General features: G+C 43.6%; 1 protein-coding gene across 1 annotated transcript in view; it reads right to left on the reverse strand.

The window, feature by feature from the left end:
* ZYG11B (zyg-11 family member B, cell cycle regulator) overlaps nucleotides 1-25,716 on the reverse strand; it is a 101,098-nt gene extending 75,382 nt beyond the window's left edge. Inside the window, exon 1 of the mRNA XM_019018638.4 lies at nucleotides 25,417-25,716. Within this exon, the coding sequence (XP_018874183.1) occupies nucleotides 25,417-25,446 (30 nt within the window). The 5' untranslated portion in view covers nucleotides 25,447-25,716. The remainder of the gene's footprint in view (nucleotides 1-25,416) is intronic.
* Between the last annotated feature and the right edge of the window lie 328 nt (nucleotides 25,717-26,044).

The raw sequence follows: 26,044 nt of genomic DNA on the forward strand, positions 1-26,044 counted from the left end.
AGAAGTTATCTAGGGGCTCCTGGACACCTGTCAACTCATTAGCATACAAAAACTCTTTTCACTTCAGAGCTTCCAAGGGGTTTGGGAGCTAACGTGCAAGAAATAGGGTATGAAGACCAAATTTTGGGGGATTTTTTGTGTGTTTTTGAGACGGAGTCTTGCTCTGTCACTCAGGCTGGAGTGCAGTGGTGTAATATTGGCTCACTGCAACCTCTGCCTCACGTCAGGTTCCAGTGATTCTCCTGCCTCAGTCTCCAGAATAGCTGGGACTACAGGCACATGCCACCACGCCCAGCTAATTTTTGTATTTTTGGTAGAGACGGGGTTTCACCATGTTGGCCAGGCCGGTCTCAAACTCCTGACCTCAAGTGATCTGCCCGCCTCGGCCTCCCAAAGTGCTGGGATTACAGGCGTGAGCCACCACGCTGGCTATTTTTTCTTTTTTTTAACTATATCATAGTAGAAACAACCCAAATATATCCATCAAAACTGATAAATGGGTAGGGTGGGATGGGGTGGGCATGGTGGCTCACAGTTGTAATCCCAGTACTTTGGGAGGATCACTTGGGCCCAGAAGTTCGAGACCAGCCTGGGCAACATGGTGAAACCCCATCTCTACAAAAAACGCAAAAATTAGCTGGGTGTGGTAGCAGGTATCTGTAGTCTTAGTTACTCAGGAGCTGAAGTGGGAGGTTACAGTGAGTCGTGATGGCGCCACTGCATTCCAGCCTGAGTGACAGAGCAAGACTCTATTTCAAAAACAACAAAAACCAGATGACTGGATAAACAAAATATAGTACAGCCCCACAATGGAATACTACTTAGCAAAACAGGAATGCTGATGTACTGTACAACATGAATGAGCCTTGAAAACATGCTAAGTGGAAGAAGCCAGTCACAAAAAAACCACATATTGTGTGATCCCATTTGTAAGAACTGTTCAGAAGAGGTAAATCTACAGAGACAGAAAGGAGATTATTGGTTGCTTAGGGTTAGAGGGAAGGTGGGTTAGAAGAAAATGGAAAGTGAATGCTAGTGGGCACAGGGCTTCTTTTTGGAGTGATGAAAATGTTCTAAAATTGATTGTGGCTATAGTTGCACCACGCTGCATATACTAAAAACCACTGAACTGGGTACACTTTAATAGGTGAAATGCATGGTATGTGAATTATATCTCAATAAAGCTGTTATTAAAAATAGTTGCCAGAGTCAGGCACGATGGCTCACACCTGTAATCTCAGCACTTTGAGAGGCCAAGGCAGGCAGATCACCTGAGGTCAGGAGTTCAAGATCAACCTGACCAACACAGTGAAACTCTGTCTCTACTAAAAATACAAAAATTAGCCAGGCATGGTGGCCCATGCCTGTAATCCCAGCTATTCAGCAGGCAGGAGAATCACTTGAACCTGGGAGGCGGAGGTTGCAATGAGCCGAGATTGCGCCACTGCACTCTAGCCTGGGTAACAAGAGTGAAACTCCGTCTCAAAAAAAAAAAAATTAGTTGCTGGGGGCCAGGCAGAGTGGCTCACACTTGTAAGCCCAGCATTTTGGGAGGCTGAGGCAGGAGAATCGCCTGAACCCCGGAGGCGGAGTTGCAGTGAGCCAACATTGTGCCACTGCTCTACTGCCTGGGTGACAGAGCAAGACTCCGTCTCAAAACTAAATTAAAACAAAATAAATAGTTTAAACAAGTGTAAACACAAGACTAGAAATAAATACATCAAAATGTTAATGATGGTTAGAGGTCATCTTATCCAAATTCCACATTTCAAAGATCAGGAAAACGGCTGAAAACTACAGTGAATTGCACCTCAAATATGTTCAACTCATGAGTTCATAATGATACAAAATAAAAACCAACTAGTTATCTTTGAAGGACACCAGGGAAAATCAACTCTGTATTTTGAAAATTGATAAGGATGGGCACGGTGGCTCATGCCTGTAATCCCAGCAGTTTGGGAGGCTGAGGCAGGCGGATCACCTGAGGTCAGGAGTTCAAGACAAGCCTGGCCAACATGGCAAAACCCTGTCTCTAATAAAAATACAAAAATTAGCCAAGCGTGGTGGCAACCCGGGAGGCGGAGGTTGCGGTGAGCCAAGATCACGCCATTGCACTCCAGCCTGGGCGACAAGAGCAAAACTCCATCTCAAAAAAAATAAAAATAAAAAATAAATAAAAAATAAACCCCACAAGATCACCAAGAAATTCCTGTTTGAACACTGGCTTCAAGTAATTCCCTCCTCTATTCCCCAGCAAGTTTAGTTTCTTCAGCTGTTACAAGTAAAAGTTGGAAAAAGAGAGACCTATAAATTATAAACACTTTAGCAAGGTATTCGAAACATTTTCCTAGCTAGTTCCAACCTTCCTCTCTAGCCTTTCTCACTGTTCCCTTCTCCCTGTCCCAAACAAGCTACCTGCCAGATACACTAAACTGCATGTTTAAGCAACCTAGCACTTACTGTTCCTTAAGTACTGTAACAGATATTTTCACACCTCAGAGCTTTTGTTAGTCCTTTTATGGCAAAAATCTCACTAATCTTTCTTTTTTTATTTATGTATTTTGTTTATTTTTTTGGAGATAGTTTGGCACTTGTTGTCCAAGCTGGAATGCAATGGCACGATCTCGGCTCACTGCAACCTCCACCTCCCGGGTTCAAGCGATTCTCCTGCCTCAGCCTCCCAAGTACCTGGGATTACAGGCACGTGGCACCACACTTGACTAATTTTTTTGTATTTTTAGTAGAAACGGGGTTTCACCATGTTAGCCAGACTGGTCTTGAACTCCTGACCTCAGGCAATCTGCCTGCCTTAGCCTCCCAAAGTGCTGGGATTACAGGCGTGAGCAACCACGCCCGGCCATTTTTTTTTTTTTTTTTTTTTTTGAGATGGAAGCTCACTCTGTTGCCCAGGCTGGAGTGCAGTGGTGTGATCTTGGCTCACCACAACCTCCACCTCCCCATTCAAGTGATTCTTGTGCCCACTGCAACCTCCACCTCCCAGTTCAAGTGATTCTCCTGCCTCAGACTCCCAAGTAGCTGGGATTACAGGCACGTGCACCACGCCCAGCTAATTTTTAGATTTTCAGTGGAGACAGGGTTTCACCATGTTGGCCAGGCTACTCTCGAATTCCTGAACTCAGGTGATCTGCCCGCCTTGGACTCCCAAAGTGCTGGGATTACAGGCATGTGCCACCATGCCCAGCCAGCCTCATCTTTCAAAATTCAAAGCTCACTACTTCTGTGATGTCTTTCCTAATTTCTAAGGCAGAATTAATTTTATTCTCAGCATTAAATTAAATTAAATTGTACCATTAACAATAGCTACTGTGTACTGAATGACAACTGTGTGGTGCCAGCCACCAATCTATGTACTTCATAAATATTTTCAATCTTCAATAAACAACTTTGTTTTGAACAAAAGTAAACTGAGGCTCAGAAAGATTAATTTACATATCAGAGATAAAACAGCTAGCAGATGGCAGAGCAAGAATAAAAATCACAACAGCTATCTTTTACAAGGCATTTATTCTGTATCAGGTCCTGCTGCAGATCTCTTTCCATTTCTACATCCTGAGCCGAGCACAATTACATTATTGCATTTCAAAGATGAGGAAAATAAGGCTTAGGTTAAATCTCTTCCCCATATTCACATGGCCAATATATTGCTAAACCCAGACTTCAACACAAGAATGAGGCCAAAGCTTATATTTTTAAGTTCTTAACTACTCTACCAATATCATAATTATAATTGTAGAGCACTTATATGCTAATATATGCTATGTGCTATATGCTATTAACTATGCTAAGTGCTTTACATATATAATTTCATTTATTTCTCATAAGAATTCTATAAATTAAATTCCATCAGTATCCCTATTCTACAGATAAGGACATTGAGGCTATGAGAGTTTAAGTAATTTGCTCAAGATTACAGAGCTAATAAATGGTAGAGTCAGGATTAGACCCCAAGCAATCTGACTCTAGAGTTAAATCTGTGCTTTTACCACTACATACACTGCCCTTTATATCTGATTCCCAAGCTAGTTTTCTTTTACAATTCCATGTTACACCATGGTTATCTATGACTGTATCTGTTTACCCCATTCAGCCATGAACTCTTCAAGTAGGAGGAACTTGTTAACCCTTCCTTTATCCCTAGAACCACATGCAGTCCCTGATTTTTACCTGTTACGAGAAAGAGAAAAAAAAAAGAGTGAGTTCAAATTAAAAGAGTAGTAAAGGAACTTTCCCAGTGTCACATACTGTAGAAAGTGGGGCCAAGATACAAATCCAGGTCTGTTAATAATGAAGTCCATACTTTTTCTGCTACACCATATCATCTCTCAAACAGAACAATTATTAGTCTGGCTTTGAAATAAATGCCAAAATACAACTTGGGACTAACTAGTTACAGTGGCCCAGACAGGAGGTGATGATGCTATGGATTAGAGTACAGGCAATGAAAATGCAAAAAAAAAATCAAAAGTGAAAAATATTTTGCAGAAAAAAATTGATGAAATGTAGTAAAGAATCAAACAGGAAATCAGTGCTGACTTTTTCTTAATACCCAGAACCTAGTATAACATCTGGCACCCTAGTAGACAGGCAAGTGTTCTTTGAAAGACTGATCAACATTCATACAACACATTTCTTACACACATTGTATCATTTACCCCTCACAACTTTCTTGTAGAACTTCTATACTAGATACCATTTTGTATATGAGGATGCTGGAACTCAGAAATAATAATGTACCCAAGTTCATATATTTAGAATGTGGCAGAACTGGACCTTGAACCAATCTTCAATGCCAAATATCATGCCCTTTGTCTAACCCATAAGGCCTCTCAGATGGAGAGAAAGGATGGAGGGGGAGTTAAGACCTTACCCACCAAAAAAAAAAAAACTCCAAAAATAAATCCCAGATTTAACCCAGATCTGTTAATTATGGTCAGAAGAGATAATGAAGCCCTGTAATTACCTCAAGTACAGCAAGCAGAGTGACACAGTCCCTGAGCAATGGCTGAAAATATATTCTATAGCAAATAGGAAAAACAACTCCAGCCGCCAAAAAAAAAAAAAAAAAAAAAAAAAAAACCACACACAGTGGCCGATCTTTATTTTTTTGGTTAATATAGTGTTTTTTTGGGACATGATATAAACCTGATAAAGTGAATTTTTCAAGTAAAGTTTGCCCAGATTGGTCCTCTCAAATACTGCTGGTCGGAGTGCAAATTGGCACAATTTTTCAGAAACTGGGGAAGTCCCTTTATCACTCTCCTAATTTGAACTCATTCTCCTTTTTGTTCTTCTAATAGGTAAATATCAGGGACTATGCTGGGTTTGGGGGATACAGAAAGGGTTAATAATTCTGCTTGGTGTATCTGTGAACTCTATTCTACTTCATGATGTTTCAAGAAATGCAAATAAAGACTCTGAGTTATTTCAAAATGACTTTTTGGTTGCAGGATTGTGTTCCATGGATTATGACACTGCACTAAGACTAGACCACACAGGTCATAACTTAAAGAGTTAAATATTCGCCAGGTGCGGTGGCTCACACCTGTAATCCCAACGCTTTGGGGGGCCAAGGCAGGCGGATCACGAGGTCGAGACCATCCTGGCTAACACAGTGAAACCCCGTCTCTACTAAAAAAAATACAAAAACTTAGCTGGGCGTGGTGGCACGCGCCTGTAGTTGCTACTCAGGAGGCTGAGGCAGGAGAATTGCTTAAACCCAGGAGGTGGAGGTTGCAGTGAGCCGAGATCGAGTGCCACTGCACTCCAGCCTAGGCGACAGAGTGAGACTCCGTCTCAAAAAAAACAAAAAAAAAAGTTAAATATTCAAGCGATTCTCCCCTTGTTTGCACCATTGCACTCCAGCCTGGGCAACAAGAGTAAAATTCCGTCAAAACAAAACAAAAAAAACAGCCGGATGCAGTGGCTCACACCTGTAATCCCATCACTTTCGGAGGCTGAGATGGTTGGATTGCTTGAGGTCGGGAGTTCAAGACCAGCCTGGCCAACATGGTGAAACCCCATCTCTACTAAAAATACAAAAATTAGCTGGGCATGGTGGTGGATGCCTGTAATCTCAGCTGCTCGGGAGGCTGAGGCAGGAGAATTGCTTGAACCGGGAGGCGGAGGTTGCAGTGAGCCAAGATCGCGCCACTGCACTCCAGCCTGGGCAACAGAGTGAGACTCCATAACAAACAAAAACAAAGAAAACCACCAGGTTAGAACCATGCCTTATACATCTCCATATCCCCTATGCTTACAGAGTAAATGTTTCAGTGTCTACTGAGTAAGAAGTAAGTATGAATAAATGAACTACCTATAAGCAGATCCTCTGCTCTTGAACCACAGCTTCTTATAAAAGCAAGGCATACCAGAGAGCATGGGGCAATGAAGACAAGGCAAAAAAGGAATCTCAATCCATTAGCTCTTCCTAAACCTTCTCATAGCTTTCTTTTAATCTCTACCCTTCCTTCCCACAACCCCCACTCCGGTTTTTATTGGTCTTACTAAATGCTCCTGCCTTGAAGTATTTAGTCATTTACACAACACTCAACTAGAGGTATTCTCAGTAATTTCCCCAAGACTCAGTCAGTTATCTGTTTTGTTGGTTAGTTTGTTTTGGTGTATTAAAAGCTTCATTCTGTTACTGTATTGCCAGAGCCATGGCAAAGAAGCATTTCAACATTCTGAGCACTTGTGGACTTCAGAATCTCTGAGCAATGAGGTTTATGTTTTGGTTAATTATAAGAAAAAATATCCTTTGTGAATTATGCTGGTAGCAATGCCTTACAGTAAACAAAGCATATTCACATCCTGATTTCATTTGATACTCACAATAACCTTATAAAGTAGAAGAAAAAGTATTAAAATTTTCATTTTACAGTTAAGAAAGCTGAGGCACAAAAATGACTTCTCTAGAAATTTTTTTTTTTTTTTTTGAGATGGAGTCTCGCTCTGCCAGGCTGGAGTGCAGTGGCGCGATCTCAGCTCACTGCAACCTCCTCCGCCTCCCGGGTTCAAGAGATTCTCCTGCCTCAGTCTCCTGAGTAGCTGGGACTACAGGCGCGTGCCACCACGCCCGGCTAACTTTTTGTATTTTTAGTAGAGACGGGGTTTCACCACGTTAGCCAGGATGGTCTCGATCTCCTGACCTCGTGATCCGCCCGCCTTGGCCTCCCAAAGTGCTGGGATTACAGGCGTGAGCTACGGCACCCAGCCCTTCTCTAGAAATATCGTAGTTAAGAACAACAGTAGAACTGAAGTTGAATTCTAGTGTTATCACAATGGGCAAATTACCTAGCTCTTCTGACACTCAGTTCTGTCCTATGTAGAGTGGGGATAATATTAGTACAGTCATGTGTTGCTTAACAACAGGAATACATTCTGAGAAATGTGTCATTAGGCAATTTTGTCATTCTGTGATCACAGAGGTGGTAGATAGGATGCAAAAACCTGTACAGCATGTTACTGTACTGAATACTGTAGGCAACTGTAACAAAATGTTAAGTATTTGTGTATCTGAAAAATCTAAACATAGAAAAAGGCTGGATGCAGTGGCTCGCACCTGTAATCCCAGCACTTTGAGAGGCTGAGGTGGGCAGATCACTTAAGGTTAGGAGTTTGAGACCAGCCTGGCCAACATGGTAAAACCCCATCTCTACTAAAAATAAAAAAATTAGCTGGGTGTGGTGGCTTGTGCCTGTAGTCCTAGCTACTGGGGAGGCTGAGGCAGGAGAATCGTTTGAACCCAGGAGGCGGAGGCTGCAGTGAGCTGAGATCAGTTGTGCCACTGCACTCCAGCCTCGGTGACAAAGCGAGACTCCGTCTCAAAAAAAAAAAAAAGAAAGAAAAGAAAAGGTACAGTAGAAATAGGCATAGAAGATAAAAAATGGTACACCTGTAGAGGGGACTTAACATAAATGGAGCCTGCAGGACTGGAAGGTACTTGGAATAAATCAGTTGAATCAGTGATAGTGAATGTGAAGGCCTAGGACATTACTGCACACTGTTGTAGACTATAAATACTTAGGCTACACTAAATTTATTTAAATGTTTTTTCTTTTTGGGGGGTGGGGACAGAGTCTATCACCCAGGCTGGAGTACAGTGGTGTGATCATAGCTCACTGCAGTCTCAATTTCCTGGAATCAAGCGATCCTCTCACCTTAGCCTTTGGAATAGGTGGGACTACAGGTGTGCACCAAAGCACCCAGCTAATTTTTTTTTATTTTTGGTAAAGACAAGGTCTTGCTATGTTGCCCAGGCTGGTCTCGAACTCCTGAGCAAACTTTTTCTTTCTTCAGTAATAAATTAACATTATCTTACTGTAACTTTCTTAGCGATTTTATGAACTTTTACTTTTTTTTTTTTTTTTTTTAGTATTTATTGATCATTCTTGGGTGTTTCTCGGAGAGGGGGATTTGGCAGGGTCATAGGACAATAGTGGAGGGAAGGTCAGCAGATAAACAAGTGAACAAGGGTCTCTGGTTTTCCTAGGCAGAGGACCCTGCGGCCTTCCGCAGTGTTTGTGTCCCTGGGTACTTGAGATTAGGGAGTGGTGATGACTCTTAACGAGCATGCTGCCTTCAAGCATCTGTTTAACAAAGCACATCTTGCACCGCCCTTAATCCATTTAACCCTGAGTGGACACAGCACATGTTTCAGAGAGCACGGGGTTGGGGTAAGGTTATAGATTAACAGCATCCCAAGGCAGAAGAATTTTTCTTAGTACAGAACAAAATGGAGTCTCCTACATCTACTTCCCTCTACACAGACACAGCAACAATCTGATTTCTCTATCTTTTCCCCACATCTCCCCCTTTTCTATTCGACAAAACCGCAATCGTCATCACGGCCCGTTCTCAATGAGCTGTTGGGTACCCCTCCCAGATGGGGTGGCGGCCGGGCAGAGGGGCTCCTCACTTCCCAGATGGGGCGGCCGGGCAGAGGCGCCCCCCACCTCCCGGACAGGGCGGCGGCCGGGTGGAGGCGCCCCCCACCTCCCTCCCGGACAGGGCGGCTGGCCAGGCGGGGGCTGGCCCCCAGAACTTTTACTTTTTTATTAACTTTTTGACTCTTTTTTTTTTTTTTGAGACGGATGCTCGCTCTGTCGCCCAGGCTGGAGTGCAGTGGCACGATCTCGGCTCACTGCAAGCTCCGCCTCCCGGGTTTAGGCCATTCTCCTGCCTCAGCCTCCCGAGAAGCTGGGACTACAGGCGCCTGCAACCACGCCCGGCTAATTTTTTGTATTTTTAGTAGAGACGGGGTTTCACCATGTTAGCCAGGACGATCTCGATCTCCTGACCTCGTGATCCGGCCGCCTCCGCCTTCCAAAGTGCTGGGATTACAGGCGTAAGCCACCGCTCCCAGCCTACTTTTTGACTCTTGAAGTAACAAAACATAAACACACTGTACAGCTGTAAAAAAATACAAAAAAAATTCTTTTATATCTTTTTCTATCTTTTATTTTTTTTAGAGACAGGGTCTTGCTCTGTCACCCAGGCTGGAGTACAATAGCATAATCACAACTCACTGCAGCCTCGACTTCCCAGGCTCAAGAGATCCTCCCACCTCAGCCATCCGAATAGCTGGGACTACAGGCACGTGTCATCATGTCTGGCTAATTTTTTGTTTCTGTGTAGAGACGGGGTCTTACTATGTTGCTCAGGTTTGAACTCCTGGGCTCAAGTGATCCTCCTGCCTCAGCCTCCAAAGTGCTGGGGTAATAGGCGTGAGTCACCATGCCTGGTCTCTCAACTCGTAAGAATCAGGCTCAAGATGTCCTACCCAAAAGCTTCCTAAGACTGACAATTCCTGTAACAGAACACAAGGGCTTTCACAATGCTCCTTTATTGTATCTTTGGGTGACTTTTTTCTAAAGATTGGGCCAGAAATCAGGTGACTACAAAAATTACAAACTCGACAATTTAATGACAGAAATAGATTTTTTATGGACATCTTTCTAAAAGACTATGTAATACTATGATGAAGAGTGTGGGCTTGGGAGTCAGACTGCCTGGATTAAAATGCCACCTCTACCATTTACCAACCTATATAACCTTAAGCAAAGTACTTAATCTCCCTGAACCTCAGTTTCATGATTGTAAAATGAAGACAAGAGCAGTGCCTATGTCATAGGATTGTTGTCAGAATTAAATAAATTCTAAATGCAACACACTAAGAACAGTAACTGGCATATACTACCTGCTCAATAAATGTTATTACCACAGAATATCAGCTGCATAGAAAAAAAACCCCGCGTTTTCTTCTCTACTGTATTCTCAGAGCCTGAAACAATGCCTACTACATAGTGGGCACTAAATGTTTATTGCATGAATAAATGAAAAGTCAAGCATGAATTTACTGTTAAGCATAACTAAAATACACATTTGCCTCTAGAGAAAAAGACTACGTATCCAGAGAGAAATATTAAGTCCCAAGTCTAGCCTTGAAACCAAAATGAAACTGAAAGGCACTCAAGTATCATTTGAGTTCACAGGTACCTATGAGAAATTGAGATGTTAGATATCTCTGACTTCTCATCCTAATACTCCATGGAAAATCTCCTCTTAGTTGTTTGGGTTTTTAAAAAACTTTCTTTTCTTTTCTTTTTTTTTGAGACGAAGTCTCACTCTTTTGCCCCAGGCTGGAGTGCAATTGTGCAATCTCGGCTCACTGCAACCTCTGCCTCTTGGATTCAAGCAATACTCCTGCCTTAGCCTCTCGAGTAGCTGGGATTACAGGTGCATGCCACCACACCCGGCTACTTTTTGTATTTTTAGTAGAGATGGGGTTTCACCATGTTGGCCAGACTGATCTCGAACTCCTGACCTCAGGTGATCCACCCACCTCGGCCTCCCAAAGTGCTGGGATTACAGGCATGAGCCACCCCGCCCAGCAAAAACTTTTATTTTCTATTACAAATTCAACCAAGTCAGGCTTCCAGAAATAAACATCTACTATAACCTTAGAGATGATCTAATCCCTTTACCCTCCCCCGCCCCAACTGCAATCATTTTACAGACAAAGAGGAAGGTCAAGAAGGTAGTACCAGCAGGGCGCAGTGGCTCACACCTGTAATCCCAGCACTTTGGAAGGCCAACGTGGGCAGATCACTTGAGGCCAGGAGTTGGAGACCAGCCTGGCCAACATGGTGAAACCCCGTCTCTACTAAAAACACAAAAAATTAGCTGGGGGTGGTGGCGCATGCCTGTAATCCAAGCTACTCAGGAGACTCAGCCATGAGAATTGCTTGAACCCCAGAGGCGGAGGTCGCAGTGAGCTGAGATGGTGCCACTTGCACCCCAGCCTGGGTGACAGAGACCCTGTCTCAAAAAAAAAAAAAAAAAAAAAAAAAAGAAGGTAGTGCCAAGGGCATAGATCACAGACAATAGATAACATTGTGTTTAAGGGTACGGATATACTGAACTATTTGGTATAAACTATGGGGAATTGTTTTTCTTTTTAAAAGAACACCAACTACTCTTTGGAGACTCCTAGATGACAAATTGAAAAGCAAGTAAAGCAAGCTTCTTGCACATATCACTTTAAGGCCTGGCCACTATGGCAAGTGGATATGTGCTAAAGGGCAAGGAGGTAGAGTTCTACCTAAAAAAGATCAAGAGCTGGAAAGCTACATAAATGCCCTCCTCTTTCATCTAACGTCATGTGATAAAGCTATTCTTGGAAACAAAACAAAAATTCAGGTCAGTGGCCATTGAGCAGATCACAGGAATTGTCCACTCAAAGAGATACTTTAGCACTATTTTCCTGTTACCTACAATAACCAGGAGTTTTGAAATATAATAAGGTAAACAGAGAAGTGGGGTTAATAATGGAAAGAACACTGGGCTTGCACAGTCAGTTCTGGCTCTGCTACTTAGTAGCTGTGTGACCTTAGGAAAGTCAATTAACTTCTCAGTTTCCTTATCTGAAAAATTGAAGCTAAACCTCTGACTATCCCACAAAATAGTAATGAGGAATAAATGGGATATCCATGAAAATATCTTTAAAACAAGGGCCAGGAGCGTGGCGCATGCCTGTAATACCAGCACTTTGGGAGGCTGAGGCAGGCAGATCACTCGAGGTCAGGAGTTCAAGACCAGCCCGGCCAACATGGTGAAACCACATCTCTACTAAAAATATAAAAATTAGCCAGGCATGGGGGTGGGCGCCTGGGAGGCTGAGGCAGGAGAATCACTTGAACCTGGGAGGCAGAGGTGGTAGTGAGCCAAGATCGGGCTACTGCACTCCAGCCAGAGCTTCAGAGTGAGACTCTCTCAAAAAAAACAAATTAAAATAAATAAATAAAACAAAGTACTTTGCAAATATTAACTTAATTGAAATAAAAGGTCTCTGGTGTGAAAAAGGTGGGTAATACATTGAGAGGTTAGAGCTCAAGTTTACACAAAATTTAAGCCTATAAAAACAGTTTGCCCAGATCCCATCTACAGCTAATAGAATGTATCTACTCTACTATAGTACTTGCCTTTAACTTGCTAGAATCTTACTACCTTTTCTTTAAGAGATGGAAGGAATCACACAGAGGATTAATATAACCTTTTCATTTTACAAATTTAAAAATGGAGGCATAGAGAGTTAAAATGACTTGTGAAAGTTTACAGGGCCAGCTGGGCACTGTGGCTCTGGCTCAGACCTGTAATTCCAGCACTTTGGGAGGCCGAGGTGGGCAGATCACCCGAGGTCAAGAGTTCAAGACCCACATGGCCAACATGGTGAAACTCTGTCTCTACTAAAACTACAAAAATTAGCCAGGCGTAGTGAGGGGTAACTGTAATCCCAACCACTCGGGGGCTGAGGCAGGAGAATCGCTTGACCTCAGGAGGCGGAGGTGGAGGTGGCAGTGAGCCAAGATCGTGTCACTGCACTCCAGCCTGGGTGATACAGTGAGACTCTGTCTCCAAAAAAAAAAAAAGGTTACAGGGCCTATGAAATGAAAATTATAAATGTTATATAACCAAGAATATTCCAGCTTTAAAAAAAAAAGTCCTGGCCGGGCATGGTGGCTCACACCTGTAATCCCAGCACTTTGGGAGGCCGAGGTGGGCGGATCACCTGAGGTCGGGAGTTTGAGACCAACATGGAGAAACCCCATCTCTACTAAAAATACAAAATTAGCCAGGTGTGGTGGTGCATGCCTGTAATCCCAGCTACTCAGGAGGCTGAGGCAGGAGAATCACTTGAACTTGGGAGGTGAGGTTGTGGGGAGGCAGTGGTTGCGGTGAGCCAAGATCACACCATTGCACTCCAGCCTTGATAACAAGAGTGAAACTCCAACTCAAAAAAAAAAAAACTCCTTAGAAAAGAAAAATATGACATTGAATAGGCATTAAGACACTGGAAAGCTAAGAAAAACATTTATACAAAGGAGAACTGAAGATAACAGAAAAAACAAAAGATCTTTATATACAGCTATTAAGGTCAGGTGTAGTGGCTCACGCCTGTAATCTCAGCACTTTGTGAGGCCGAGGCGCGCAGATCACTTGAGCTTAGGAGTCGGAGACTAGCCTGGCCAACATGGTGAAATCCGGACTCTACTAAAAAAGTACCAAAATTAGCCAGGCATGGTGTCAAACACCTGTACTCCCAGCCACTTAGGAGGCTGAGGCAAGAGAACTGCTTGAACCTGGGAGGCAGAGGCTACAGTGAGCCAAGATGCCACCACTGTACTCCAGCCTGGGCGACAGAGTGAAGACCTTGTCTCAAAAAAATAAAAATAAAGAAAAAGTTAATAAAAGTTTTTGAAAGAATTAACCACCCCTCTAGATTTAGCAGTAACTGATTATTTACTCTCTGAGTTTAAACATTCTACTCTCTGGAAGAACACCTCTACAAATTATACAGACAAGTGACTTTCAAGTGTTTATACAAAGGGATACTGCTTCGCAATTCATCTCAAAATCACGAGGCTGTCTTCTCAGCTCTTCCTGTTAAATCCTTGTGGACAGAACATTTATCCTAGGTCAAAAGTGCCATTTAGGCTAGTAAAAGAAACTATCCGATCTAACATTTCTAACCTACCCAACCTCTTTTCCCCTCAGAGGACCTGTAGAGTGTTCAATTTTTTTCATCTATCACAACATCTCAGTTAACATTACCTTATGCAATTCTCTATCAAACACACACTGATCAAACATTGTACTGCTCAGTATTGTTATGTTTTTTTTTGAGACAGAGTTTTGCTCTTGTTGTCCAGGCTGGAGTGCAATAGCACGATCTTGGCTCACTGCAACCTCTCTCCTGGGTTCAACCAATTCTCTTGCCTCAGCCTCCCGAATAGCTGGGATTACAGGCATGCCACCACGCACAGCTGATTTTTGTATTTTTAGTAGACATGGGCTCCCACTATGTTAGCCAGGTGGTCTTGAACTCCTGACCTCAGGTGATCCGCCCGCCTCAGCCTCCCAAAGTGCTGGGATTACAGGCGTGAGCCACCATGCCCAGCCAATATTGTTCAGTTCAATATTGATAAGTACTTACTACATGTCAAGCACTATGCTAAGTGCTTATGACATGAAACTGTAAAAACACAGCACTGTCCTGCCCTCAAAGAGCTCACAATCTGGAGACACAGCCAGCCTCATTAACAAATAATAATACCACAGAAAACAACTGCTATAACCAGGGCACATACACTGTACAGGAGAGGCATACAGAAATGCCTAACCCAAGGTTTCCTGGAGGCAACCAAAGCCTTCACAAAGGAGGTAGGGCATAAAGGGACACTTGAAGGTTTAATAATTAAGAAGTAGTACCAGGCACAATGGCTCACGCCTGTAATGCCAGCACTTTGGGAGGCCGAGGTGGGTGGATCACTTGAGGTCAGGAGTTAGAGACCAGCCTGGCTAACATGGTGAAACCCCAGCATTCCAGGCAAAAGAAACAGTGTAAGCAAAACTTAGAGGCACAAAAAACAGCATAATGTTCATGCAGTATTACTGAGCATAAAATGTAAAGATTTTTTCTCATAAAATGAGAAATAAGGCTAAAGCAGTAAAAAAGATCAGATCATAAAGATCCTAGTATACTACATAAAACACTTTCAGGCCAGGCACAGCGGCTCGCACCTGTAATCCCAGCACTCTCGGAGGCCAAAGGGGGCAGATCACTTGAGGACAGGAGTTCGAGACCAGCCTGACCAACATGGCAAAACCCCGTCTCTACTAAAAAATACAAAAATTAGCCAGGCGTGGTGGTTCACGCCTGTCATCCCAGCACTTTGGGAGGCCAAGGTGGGCGGATCACCTGAGGTCAGAGTTCGAGACCAGCCTGGCCAACATGGTGAAACCTCATCTCTACTAAAAATACAAAAATTAGCTGGGCATGGTGGCAGGTGCCTGTAATCCCAGCTACTCAGGAGGCTGAGGCAGGAGAATTGCTTGAACCTGGGAGGCCGAGGTTGCAGTGAGCCGAGATGGTGCCACTGCACTCCAGCCTGGGTGACAGAGCAAGAATCCATCTCAAAAAAAAGAAAAAAAAAGAAAAAGAAAAAGAAAAAAATTAGCTGGGCATGGTAGTGCATGCCTGTGATACTCAGGAGGCTGAGGTGGGAGAATCGCTTGATCCTGGGAGGCAGAGGTTCTAGTGAGCTGAGATCACGCCACTGCACTTCAGCTTCGGTGACAGAGAGAAACTCTGTCTCAAAAAATAAATAAATGAATAAATAAATAAATAAATAAAACACTTTCATTCAACAACTATTTGCTGAGTCCCTACTATGTGCTAGACATCACCAAGTACACGGGATACAGATCTCTGTAGAATCACTGCTGTCTATATGAATGGCTGTTAGCTGAGTTGTGCAGTACAATCTGTATAGCACAGCAGCCCTGTAAGACCACTGTAAACTAGCAGGGCCGAAACTGCAGGCTCCACAAGGATCTTAAGGAGTTCACAAATTCCCATGCATATCAAGTACACTCTGTACACAATAATATCTTGATATTTTTAATGCATAATAGATGTTAGACTTAACAGAGTATCATTTTAAAATATTACTGAATTCCTACTGGACCTGCTTTTTGGTTTTTCTCCCCCACAATTAATATGTTCTGAAAGTATGTTACTGTCCTGTCTCTCAAGGTTTTCAGTGTTAAAAAGGTACCTTCACAGGGTCTATTGTCTCAGACAATAGGGATGAATTTAAAAATTCTGAGTAGGAAGACCAAGGCAGGCAGATCACTTGAGGTCAGGAGTTCGAGACCAGCCTAGCCAACATAGTGAAACCCCATCTCTTCTAAAAAATACAAAAATTAGCCGGGCATGGCAGTGGGCGCCTGTAGTTCCAGCTATTCAGAAGGCTGAGGCAGGAGAATCACTTGAACTCGGGAGGCGGAGGCTGCAGTGAGCCGAGATCGCACCACTGCACTCCAGTCTGGGTGGCAGAGAGAGACTCTGTCTCAAAATAAAAAAAATTCTGAGTAGGAAGAGTGGCACGCCCCCAGTCTTTTCTCATTCCACCCTTGCCTAGTTACTATACAATTTCTTTTTCTTTCATTTATGAGCCTGAAAAATCTTAATCACAATTACTTAGTGTGAGAATAATCCTTGTAGCATTAAGTTTGTCAAAGAGAAATACTTAAGTGCTGAAGACATATTCTTCTTCAAAGTGCTTTAGAAAAGTGATTTGGGCCGGGCACGGTGGCTCATGCCTGTAATCCCAGCACTCTGGGAGGCCGAGGCGGGCGGATCACCAGAGGTTGGGAGTTCGATACCAGCCTGACCAACATGGAGAAACCCCGTCTCTACTAAAAATACAAAATTAGCCGGGCATGGTGGCACATGCCTGTAATCCCAGCTACTTGGGAGGCTGAGGCAGGAGAACCGCTTGAACCTGGGAGGCGGAAGTTGCAGTGAGCCGAGATCGCGCCATTACACTCCAGCCTGGGCAACAAGAGCGAAACTCCGTCTCAAAAAAAAAAAAAAAAAAGTGATTTGGACCGGGCACAGTGGCTCATACCTGTAATCTCAACACTTTGGGAGGCCAAGGCGGGCGGATCACCTGAGGTCAGGAGTTCAAGACAAGCCTGACCAACATGGAGAAACCCTGTCTCTACCAAAAATACAAAAATTAGCTGAGCACGGTGGCACATGCCTGTAATCCCAGCTACTCGGGGGGCTGAGGCAGGAAAATCGTTTGAACCCGGGAGGTGGACGTTGTGTTGAGCCCAGATTGCACCATTGCACTCAAACCTGGGCAACAAGAGCGAAACTCCATCTCAAAATAAAAGAAAAAGAAAAAGAAAATTGGTCAGAGAGTGTGTACAATTTTGTGGTTCTTGAACTCATACTGCCAAATCACTTTTTTTTTTTGGAGCCAGAGTTTCACTCTTGTTGCCCAGGCTGGAGTGCAATGGCGCGATCTCGGCTCACTGCAACCTCCGCCTCCCAGGTTCAAGTGGTTCTCCTGCCTCAGCCTTCTGAGTAGCTGGTATCACAGGCATGCGCTGCCACACCCAGCTAATTTTTTATTTTTTATTTTCTTTTGAGATGGCAACAGATTGAGACTCTTTAAAAAAAAAAACACCTTTTATTCCATTGTTAATAATGACTATTTCTACCGCTTATTAAATATACTTTAAGAGCTAGTTTTAGGACCTATGAAAAAAGCAGTGTTTTAGCCGGCATTTCCCAATTCATCTATAGGCTCACATCATTACATTCAATATTGATGTCTGCCGGACTCATGGCTTGACATCCCAGCACTTTGATGGGCTGAGGCAGTAGGATCACTTGAGCCCAGGAGTTTGAGACCAGCCTGGCAACATAATCTAGACCCTACCTCTACAAAAATAAAAAAAATTAGCTGGGCATGCTGGCATATGCCTGTGGTCCCAGCAACTCAGGAGGATGAGGCAAGAGATCATCTAAGCCCAGGAGTTCATGGTTATAGTGAGCTATGATTACGCCACTGCACTCCAGCCTGGGCCACAGAGCAAGACCCTGTCACTATGAAAAAACAAAACAAAAAAAAATTATGTCTATTTCAATTTGTATATTTTTGAATATTTAATAATTACCTAAAATTTTCTCCTTTATAAAAATAGAATAGTTTGAGAGTATCCAACAATTTATCTACTGAATGTGTGTCAATTAGTGGGAATTAGGAGAATGGCTCATGATAAAGTCATTCCATTGTTATAACTTAATCTGAACACTGAATGCAGTAGCTTTTCTTTGTATAATAAACTGTTAAAGACAAGAAATATAAGTACATTGATGATGAAATAAAAGAATAAATGAGTACATTTATCTGATCATGATTCTTAAATGATACATCAAGATATCTCTGATTGATTGATAGATTGATCTTACAGTGTCTTGCTCTGTTGCCCAGCCTGGAGTGCAGTGGTGTGAATGAACCCTGCTCACTGCAGCTTCAACCTCCTAGGCTCAAGCAATCCTCCCACCTCTGCATCCTGTGTAGCTGAGACCCCAGATGTGCGCTAATTTTTTCATTCTGTGTAGAGACAGGGTCTCACTATCTTGTCCAGGCTGGTCTCGAACTCCTGGGCTCAAGCAATCCACCCACCTTTGTCTCCCAAAGTGTTGGGATTATAGATGTGGATTACAGGCGTGAGCCACCATGCCCAGCCTCACAAAAACTATACAAAAAATATACTCTTGGAAATCATTAAGCACGACCTCTAGAACAAACACATTTAATAAAAAAGAATAAAAACTAACATTCTATTTAAGAGATATTACTATTATTTTGAAATCAGGGAACCTATAAAAGGTTTGATATACAAATTTTACCACAGAGTAAAATTTGATAAAACTTTCTCAGTAACTTAAGATAATTTTACGTACAGAAATTCAATGCAAGATACTCTGAAAATGACTAGATGATGATCCTACAGAGAACTAGCTGAGGCTTGTTTGTAAATTTTACTGAAATAGGAAATAATTCTGTCTTTGTATACAATTGCTTCCACGCATGAGCTTTATCTAAGGAAAATAACCTCCTATGTTGGATTAATAATTTTTTTTTTTTTTGAGATGGAGTTTCACTCTTTTTGCCCAGGCTGGAGTGCAATGGCTCGATCTCAGCTTACTGCAACCTCCGCTCCCCCGGGTTCAAGTGATTCTCCTGCCTCAGCCTCCGGAGTAGCTCGGATTACAGGCACCCGCCACCACGCTCGACTAATTTTTGTATTTTTAGTAGAGACAGGGTTTCACCACATTGGCCAAGGTGGCCTTTTTTTTTTTGAGATGGAGTCTTGCTCTGTCGCCAGGCTGGAGTGCAGTGGCACAATCTCGGCTCACTGCAACCTCTGCCTCCTGGGTTCAAGCGATTCTCCTGCCTCAGACTCCTGAGTAGTTGGGACTACTGGTATGTGCCACCACGCTCAGCTAGTTTTTCTATTTTTAGTAGAGACGGGGTGTCTTTTTTAACCTCTGTAATCACAGTGTCTCAATCTCTTGACCTCGTGATCTGTCTGCCTTGGCCTCCCAAAGTGCTGGGATTACAAGCGTGAGCCACCACGCCCGGCCAAATTATTAATTTAGAATTTTAGTCAGCTAATAAATTATATGTCTAATAGTAGGGGGAGATATAGAATGCCACTAGTGTTAATATTTAATCTCTGTATACAAGATATAATTTTCTTTTAAGCAAGAAGGAAATTTAGTAAGATTTCCCTCCTATTGTAGGACATTTCTCCACTTGTGCTTCTGAATAACTCTGATTCATACTGGCATGAGACTGCTCAGACTTATGGTTCAAAAGCATAAGCTTGGAAGGGATTTCAATTTAATTATTGATTCCCCTACACACATCCTTTTTCAAGTTTCAAGAACACATTTACTGATATTAATAATAACTTCCATCTTTTTAGTTCAAAATGTCACTGTCATAAGAAAAAAATAGGCTGGGCACGGTGGCTCAGGCCTGTAATCCCAGGACTTTGGGAAGCCGAAGTGGGCAGATCACGTGAGTCCAGGAGTTTGAGAGCAGCCTGGGCAACACGGTGAAACCCCATCTCTACAAAAATACAAAAATTAGCCTGGCGTGGTACTGCACGCCTGTAGTCCCAGCTGCTTGAGTTGGATGAGGCGGGAGGATGGCTTGGGCCTGGGAGGTCGAGACTGCAGCAAGCCGTGGTTGCACCACTGAACTCCAGCCTGGGTGACAGAGTGAGATCCTGTCTCAAAAATAAATAAATAAATAAAAGCTATTAGTGTTGCTGCTTAACCATCCTATCTAAAATAGTTGCCCTCTCACACACACACAATATCACTTTATATCTTAGCCTGGTTTATTTTTTCTTAGTATTTATTATATAACTATTGTCATTATACATTTATAGATGTATTTATTGTGTATCCCCTCCCTGTACCCCATGTCTTTTTTTAACTTCTGTAATCACAGTGCCTAGAACATCACCTAGCCCTTAGGAGCTGATCAAAAATCATCTCTTTATCAATGATTTTTATATTCTGGACATGGAAAGAGACTCTAATCAAATAATTATAGTAAGAAATATGAAATTCCTGTTGCTATGTATTCTACGAAAAAGTGCTACATAATAAAGAGGAGAGTGACCTAGGTTTTTTGGACAGGGTTTCCCTGAGTTCCTTGAATGGAGAACTCCAGGATATGTTAGAGTTAGGCAGGCAAGAGAGAGTATCACCACAGGTCATTTGCACATGCTGCTCCTTCTGTCTGGACTCTTTTTTTTTTTTCTTTTTTTTTTGAGATGGAACCTCACTCTGTTGCCCAGGCTGGAGTGCAGTGGCACAATCGCAGCTCACACTGCAGCCTCCACCTCCCAGGTTCAAGCAATTCTCCTGCCTCAGCCTCCCGAGTAGCTGGGATTACAGGCACCTGCCACCATGCACAGCTTATTTTTGCATTTTTAGTAGAGACGGGGTTTCTCCATATTGGTCAGGCTGGTCTTGAACTCCTGACCTCAGGTGATTCACCCACCTCGGCCTCCCAAAGTGCTGGGATTACAGGCATGAGCCACTGCGCCCGGCCTATCTGGACTATTCTTTACATAACTCCTATAATTTAATCCCTCAGTTCTCTACTTGAAAGTAAGACCCTCTGCAAAGCTACTCCTAACTATTCCATTCCATTATTCCACAACTTCTCTTTTCTTTCCTTGCTATTTTTTTTTTTTTAATGAGGTCTCGCTCTGTTGCCCAGGCTGGAGTGCAGTGGCATGATCATAACTCAATGCAGCCTTGAACTGCTGGGCTCAAGTGAGCCTCCCACCTCAGGCTCTAGAGCAGATGGTACTACAGGCATGCACCACCATGCCCAGCTATCAACTTGTCCTTTTTCAGCACACTCAAGATATATTAAAACTCTTCACATTTAAAATTACTGTATAAAGGCTGGATGCAGTGGCTTGTGCCTGTAATCCCAGCACTTTGGGAGGCCAAAGCGGGAAGATCACTGGAGGCCAGAAGTTTGGTACCAGCCTGGCCAACACAGGGAGATCTCTTCTCTACACAAAAACAAAAAATCAGCTGCACATAATAGAGCACACTTGAAGTCCTAGCTTTACTCGGGAGGCTGAGCTGGAAGGACTGCTTGAGCCTAGGGGTTTGAGGCTGCAATGAGCCGTAATCACGCAGCTGCACTCCAGTCTAGGTGGCAGAGCCAGACCCTATCTCAAAATAAATAAATAAATAATAAAATAAAATTACTCTATATACATGAGATGAAAAATGCCAGAGGTCACATCTATTTTACTATCTGTGATTTCCCCAGTGTCAACACAGTCAAAGACACTCCACAAACATTATTAGATTAATTAAAAGTAAGGACTATGTCTTAGACCAGTAGTTCTCAAATTGTGGTTCACAGACCAGCAGCATCAGCATTATGTGGGTTTTGACAGAAATGCAAATTTTTGTAGTAGTTCACGTCTGTAATTCCAGCACTCTGGGAGGCTGAGGCAGGAGGATCACTGGAGCCCAGGAGTTTGACGCCAGCCTAGGCAACATGGCGAAACCCCATCTCTACAAAAAAATTTAAAAATTAGCCAGGTGTGATGATGGGCACCTGTGGTCCCAGCTACTTGGGAGGCTGAGGTGAGAGGATCGCTTGAGCCTGGGAAGTCAAGGCTGCAGTGAGCTGTGATCATGCCACTGCACTTCAGCTTAGGGACAGAGCAAGACCCTGCCTCAAAAAAAAAGAACTGCAACCTCTCAGGCCCTGCCCTCAGTTCACTGCAACCTCCACCTCCTGGGTTCAAGTGATTCTCCTACCTCAGCCTCCCGAGTAGCTGGGATTACAGGCGTGTGCCACCACACCCAGCTAATTTTTGTATTTTTAGTAGAGACGAGGCTTTGCCATGTTGGCCAGGCTGGTCTCGAACTCCTGACCTCAGGTGATCCGCCTGCCTTGGCCTCCCAAAGTGCTGGAATTACAGGTGTGAGCCACCACGCCCTGCCAAGAATTCATCTTAAACATCTCAACTATTCAAACACAACCTAATTAACATTTAACAAATATAAAATACAAAGCTTTATAATAATCATTCATTCAACTGTATTTATTACCTACAAAAATATTGCAGGAGAAAGTGGCCTCCACTGATAATTCCTAGCTCAAAATAAGCTAATATTCTGCCTTCTCCTCACCTCTCCCATACATACACTGTTACTCTGTGTGTATATGTTTTAACAAGCAGGAAAAATCAAGTTAATTAGATGCAGAGTTTAAAACATAATCATACCTAATATGTCTGCTGTGGTCTGAACGTTTCTGTCTCCCTAAATTCATATGTTGGAATCCTAACCCCCAAGGTAATGGTATGAGGAGGTGGGGCCTTTGGGAGGTGATTAGATCACCAGTGTAGTGCCCACATGAATGGGATTAGTGCCCTTATAAAAGAGACTCCAGAGAGCTGCCTGGCCCCTGCCACCATGTGTGAAAACAGTGAAAAGGTGACTTAGGAAGAGCCCTCACGAGACACTGAATCCACTGGGGAAGTGATTTTGGACTTCCCAGCCTTCCAAACTCTGAGAAATAAATTTCTGTTGCTGACAAGCTACCTAGTTAATGGTATTTTGTTACAGTAGATTGAATGGGCTAAGACAGTATCTTGCTAGCCTCATTTCCTACTACACATCTTCATCCTTGCATCCTTCCATGCTATATAAGGGTAATACTACTTCCTATAATGCATCCTAATTCCTTCCTACTTTCTTTCTTAAAAAAAAAAAAAAAAAATCTCTGTGAGGGGATCCTTTCTACTTGCTACTCACATTCACAATGAGGCATTCTTCCCCTTCCCAAAATGATCTATATAAATCCTATTCAACTTTCAGGCCCAGCTCAAAGGACACTTTTAGATCCTAAATACCTCAAAGGGGAGTTCATAACTCCTCCCTCTCATACATTTATTCTCAATGGAAGGGCCCACACTTTCAAAAATCTAGCAGTGTAATGTCTTAGGTAGGACAGCTCTTTATTCTGAAAAGTATATCATTGTACCTCACTCAATATCATTTTTGCATCAAAATTAAGATTCTCTGCCCAGGCCTGATGGCTCATGCCTGTAATTCTAGCACTTTGGGAGGCCTAGGTGGGAGGATGGCTTGAATCCAGGAGGTCAAGACCAGACTGGGCAACACAGCAAGACTCCATTTCTACAAAAAGTTTTACAAATTAGCGGGGCACGGTAGTCCGTGCCTGTGGTACCAGCTACTTGTGAGGCTGAGGTGGGAAGATCACTTGACCCCAGGAGTTCAAGGCTGCAAAGAGCCATGATTGTGCCACTGCATTCCAGCCTGGGCCACAGAGCAAGATCGTCTCCAAACAACAATTCTCAAACTCACTCTTTCTGTGTAGTCCACTAGTTACCTCAAATTTCAGTTTAAGTTTATATTAGTCAGGTGGGAAATGAGACCATAAAGTGAATCATTCAAGCACCTAGCTGGCCTGGGCACTTGGAATAATAAGTAAGGCACGGTTGCTACCTAGAACTTACATTCCACAGGGAGAAACAGGTTAGCATACAACAACAGTGTGTGAAAGTGAAGGAGACAAACACAGGAAAATGACAGACTAAAAATGCAGGAGCGAGTTAGGGAAAATTCATAGATTAAATAATTTTATAGTATATTACTTTTCTAAAAAATAGCTGGAGGGAAAAAAAGAAACTGACTAACCTCCTAGGGGAACATAATTATCAGGACTTAGTTTTGCCTTATTCCTCCCAGAGACCAAAATTTAGCTTGTTGCATATGATGGAGCAATGTTTTCAATAAATGTACAGCAAACAACTTATAACCCAACTCAATGAAAAAACCAACTGAAGCCTCAACCTATTTTCAAACAGAAAGAAAATTTGCAAATATAAGGTTCTCCCAACTAAAGGCAGACAGGGCAAAACAAATGAACTCTTTAGAAGGTTTAAAGAGACTGTCACAACCTGCCAACCTGATTGTCAGTTCTCAAATGCCCTTGGTCTCTGCCTCCAAATGAAAACAAATCATTTGTTTTAAGTAATAATAGCCAAGCTTGTAAATAAGTATTTTTAAACTTCTCCAACTGCACCTCCACATTAAAAGATGCTCAAAATAAAAAAGAAATTCAAAACATTTTTTAGCTATTTCTGTCAAAAGACTAGATCTCTCCTGAGGTCACAGTATGCATGCTGGCCCTCACTTCACTGCTCTGTAACACACCACCACTTCGGTTTTGAAATGACACTAGGTGAACAGGCTTCCAGAATCTCTTCAATGCCTCCAAAAACGAAAAGGAAGAAGCAAGCCTATAAATCCCTATCTGCCCGCCCTACAGCTCCCGGGAAGCAACAGTCCTCAAATTGTTCCTGCTTAGACCCCTGAAGCCCGTAGAAGGAAATGGGGACAGCTGCGACGGCGAACCGAGCGAAGGCATCCGATAAGGGAAGAGGAAACGTGGATGGGAGAGGACGAAGGGGAGAAGGAACACGGAGAGAAGGGGGCAGTGGAGATAAAATGGTGAAGAGGGGTGAGAAGAGCAAGGAAGAGCAGCGAAAACTAGAGAGGAAAGGAGGGAAAGTAAAAATCACATAAGAGGAAAAAAAGGCAAAATGATAGAGGAGAAAGAAAGGAAGGGTTAGGGTTAAAGGACAAGGAGTGGGCGACAAAGGGAATGCGAAAAAGGCTGTCACTGGGGGTGATAAAAAGGATGTCATCGGGGAGAAGGGAGATTCAGGGGGTGTCACCTAAAGGGGTTCACCGAAGCAGGTGAATGGGGGAGCACGGGGAAGGAGGAGCTGAACACCGAGGGGGCGGTAACAAGGGAGAGAGGTAAAGGCAGGGAGCCCGAGGGGACACCAGAGACAGGGAGGGGCAAGACCGCAGGGGCCAGCGCGACGGGCGGGGGCTAGGGTGGCGGGCGGCTGCGGCTAGGGCAGGCCTTGCTCCCTCACCATGGCTGCGCCGGCCTGGTCCTCGGGCATGCAGCCTCCGTCCTGGGTGCGGCGGCGGGCCGGACCGGAGCCCGCCCCCAGGCTGAGCCGGCGCGGAGGCTCCAGGAGGCTCCGGCGAGCGGCGGCTCCGGGCTTGGCCCAGGCCTCGGCCTCTTTCCCTCAAGGTAGAAGTGTAGCACCAGCAGCCGCAGCCGCAGCCGCAGCCGCAGCCCGAACCGGAGCGCAGACTCCGCCCCCGCAAGGACCCGCCCGGGCGCGCGAGCCCGCGCCTGGACCCACCTCCGCTCTCAATGCGCAGACTCAGACGAGGGGTCCCGCCCCCCCAGCCCGACCTCCAGCTTCTCCCCCTCCCAGGCCCTTAAAGGAGCCACACACCCCCAAATCCTAGCATCCCTTCAAAATATGAAAAGCTTTAAATATTACATCATGACGAGAGATTAGAGCATCGCTCGCTTCGGTCACCTATAGACTCCTCTGTCATTCACCATCATTCTCTAAGATTTGGGCTTCTGGTTCACTGTCATTCATTACTACTATTGTCATAACTCTTGGTTATTTCAAAATTCGCTTAATTCTTCCAATCCTCTGGCCTCTCAGATTCTTCTCTAGGGATCATTCTTGGCTCAGC

This window comes from Gorilla gorilla, chromosome 1 (assembly GCF_029281585.2).
Source record: "Gorilla gorilla gorilla isolate KB3781 chromosome 1, NHGRI_mGorGor1-v2.1_pri, whole genome shotgun sequence".
NCBI classification, from domain to species: Eukaryota; Metazoa; Chordata; class Mammalia; order Primates; family Hominidae; genus Gorilla; species Gorilla gorilla.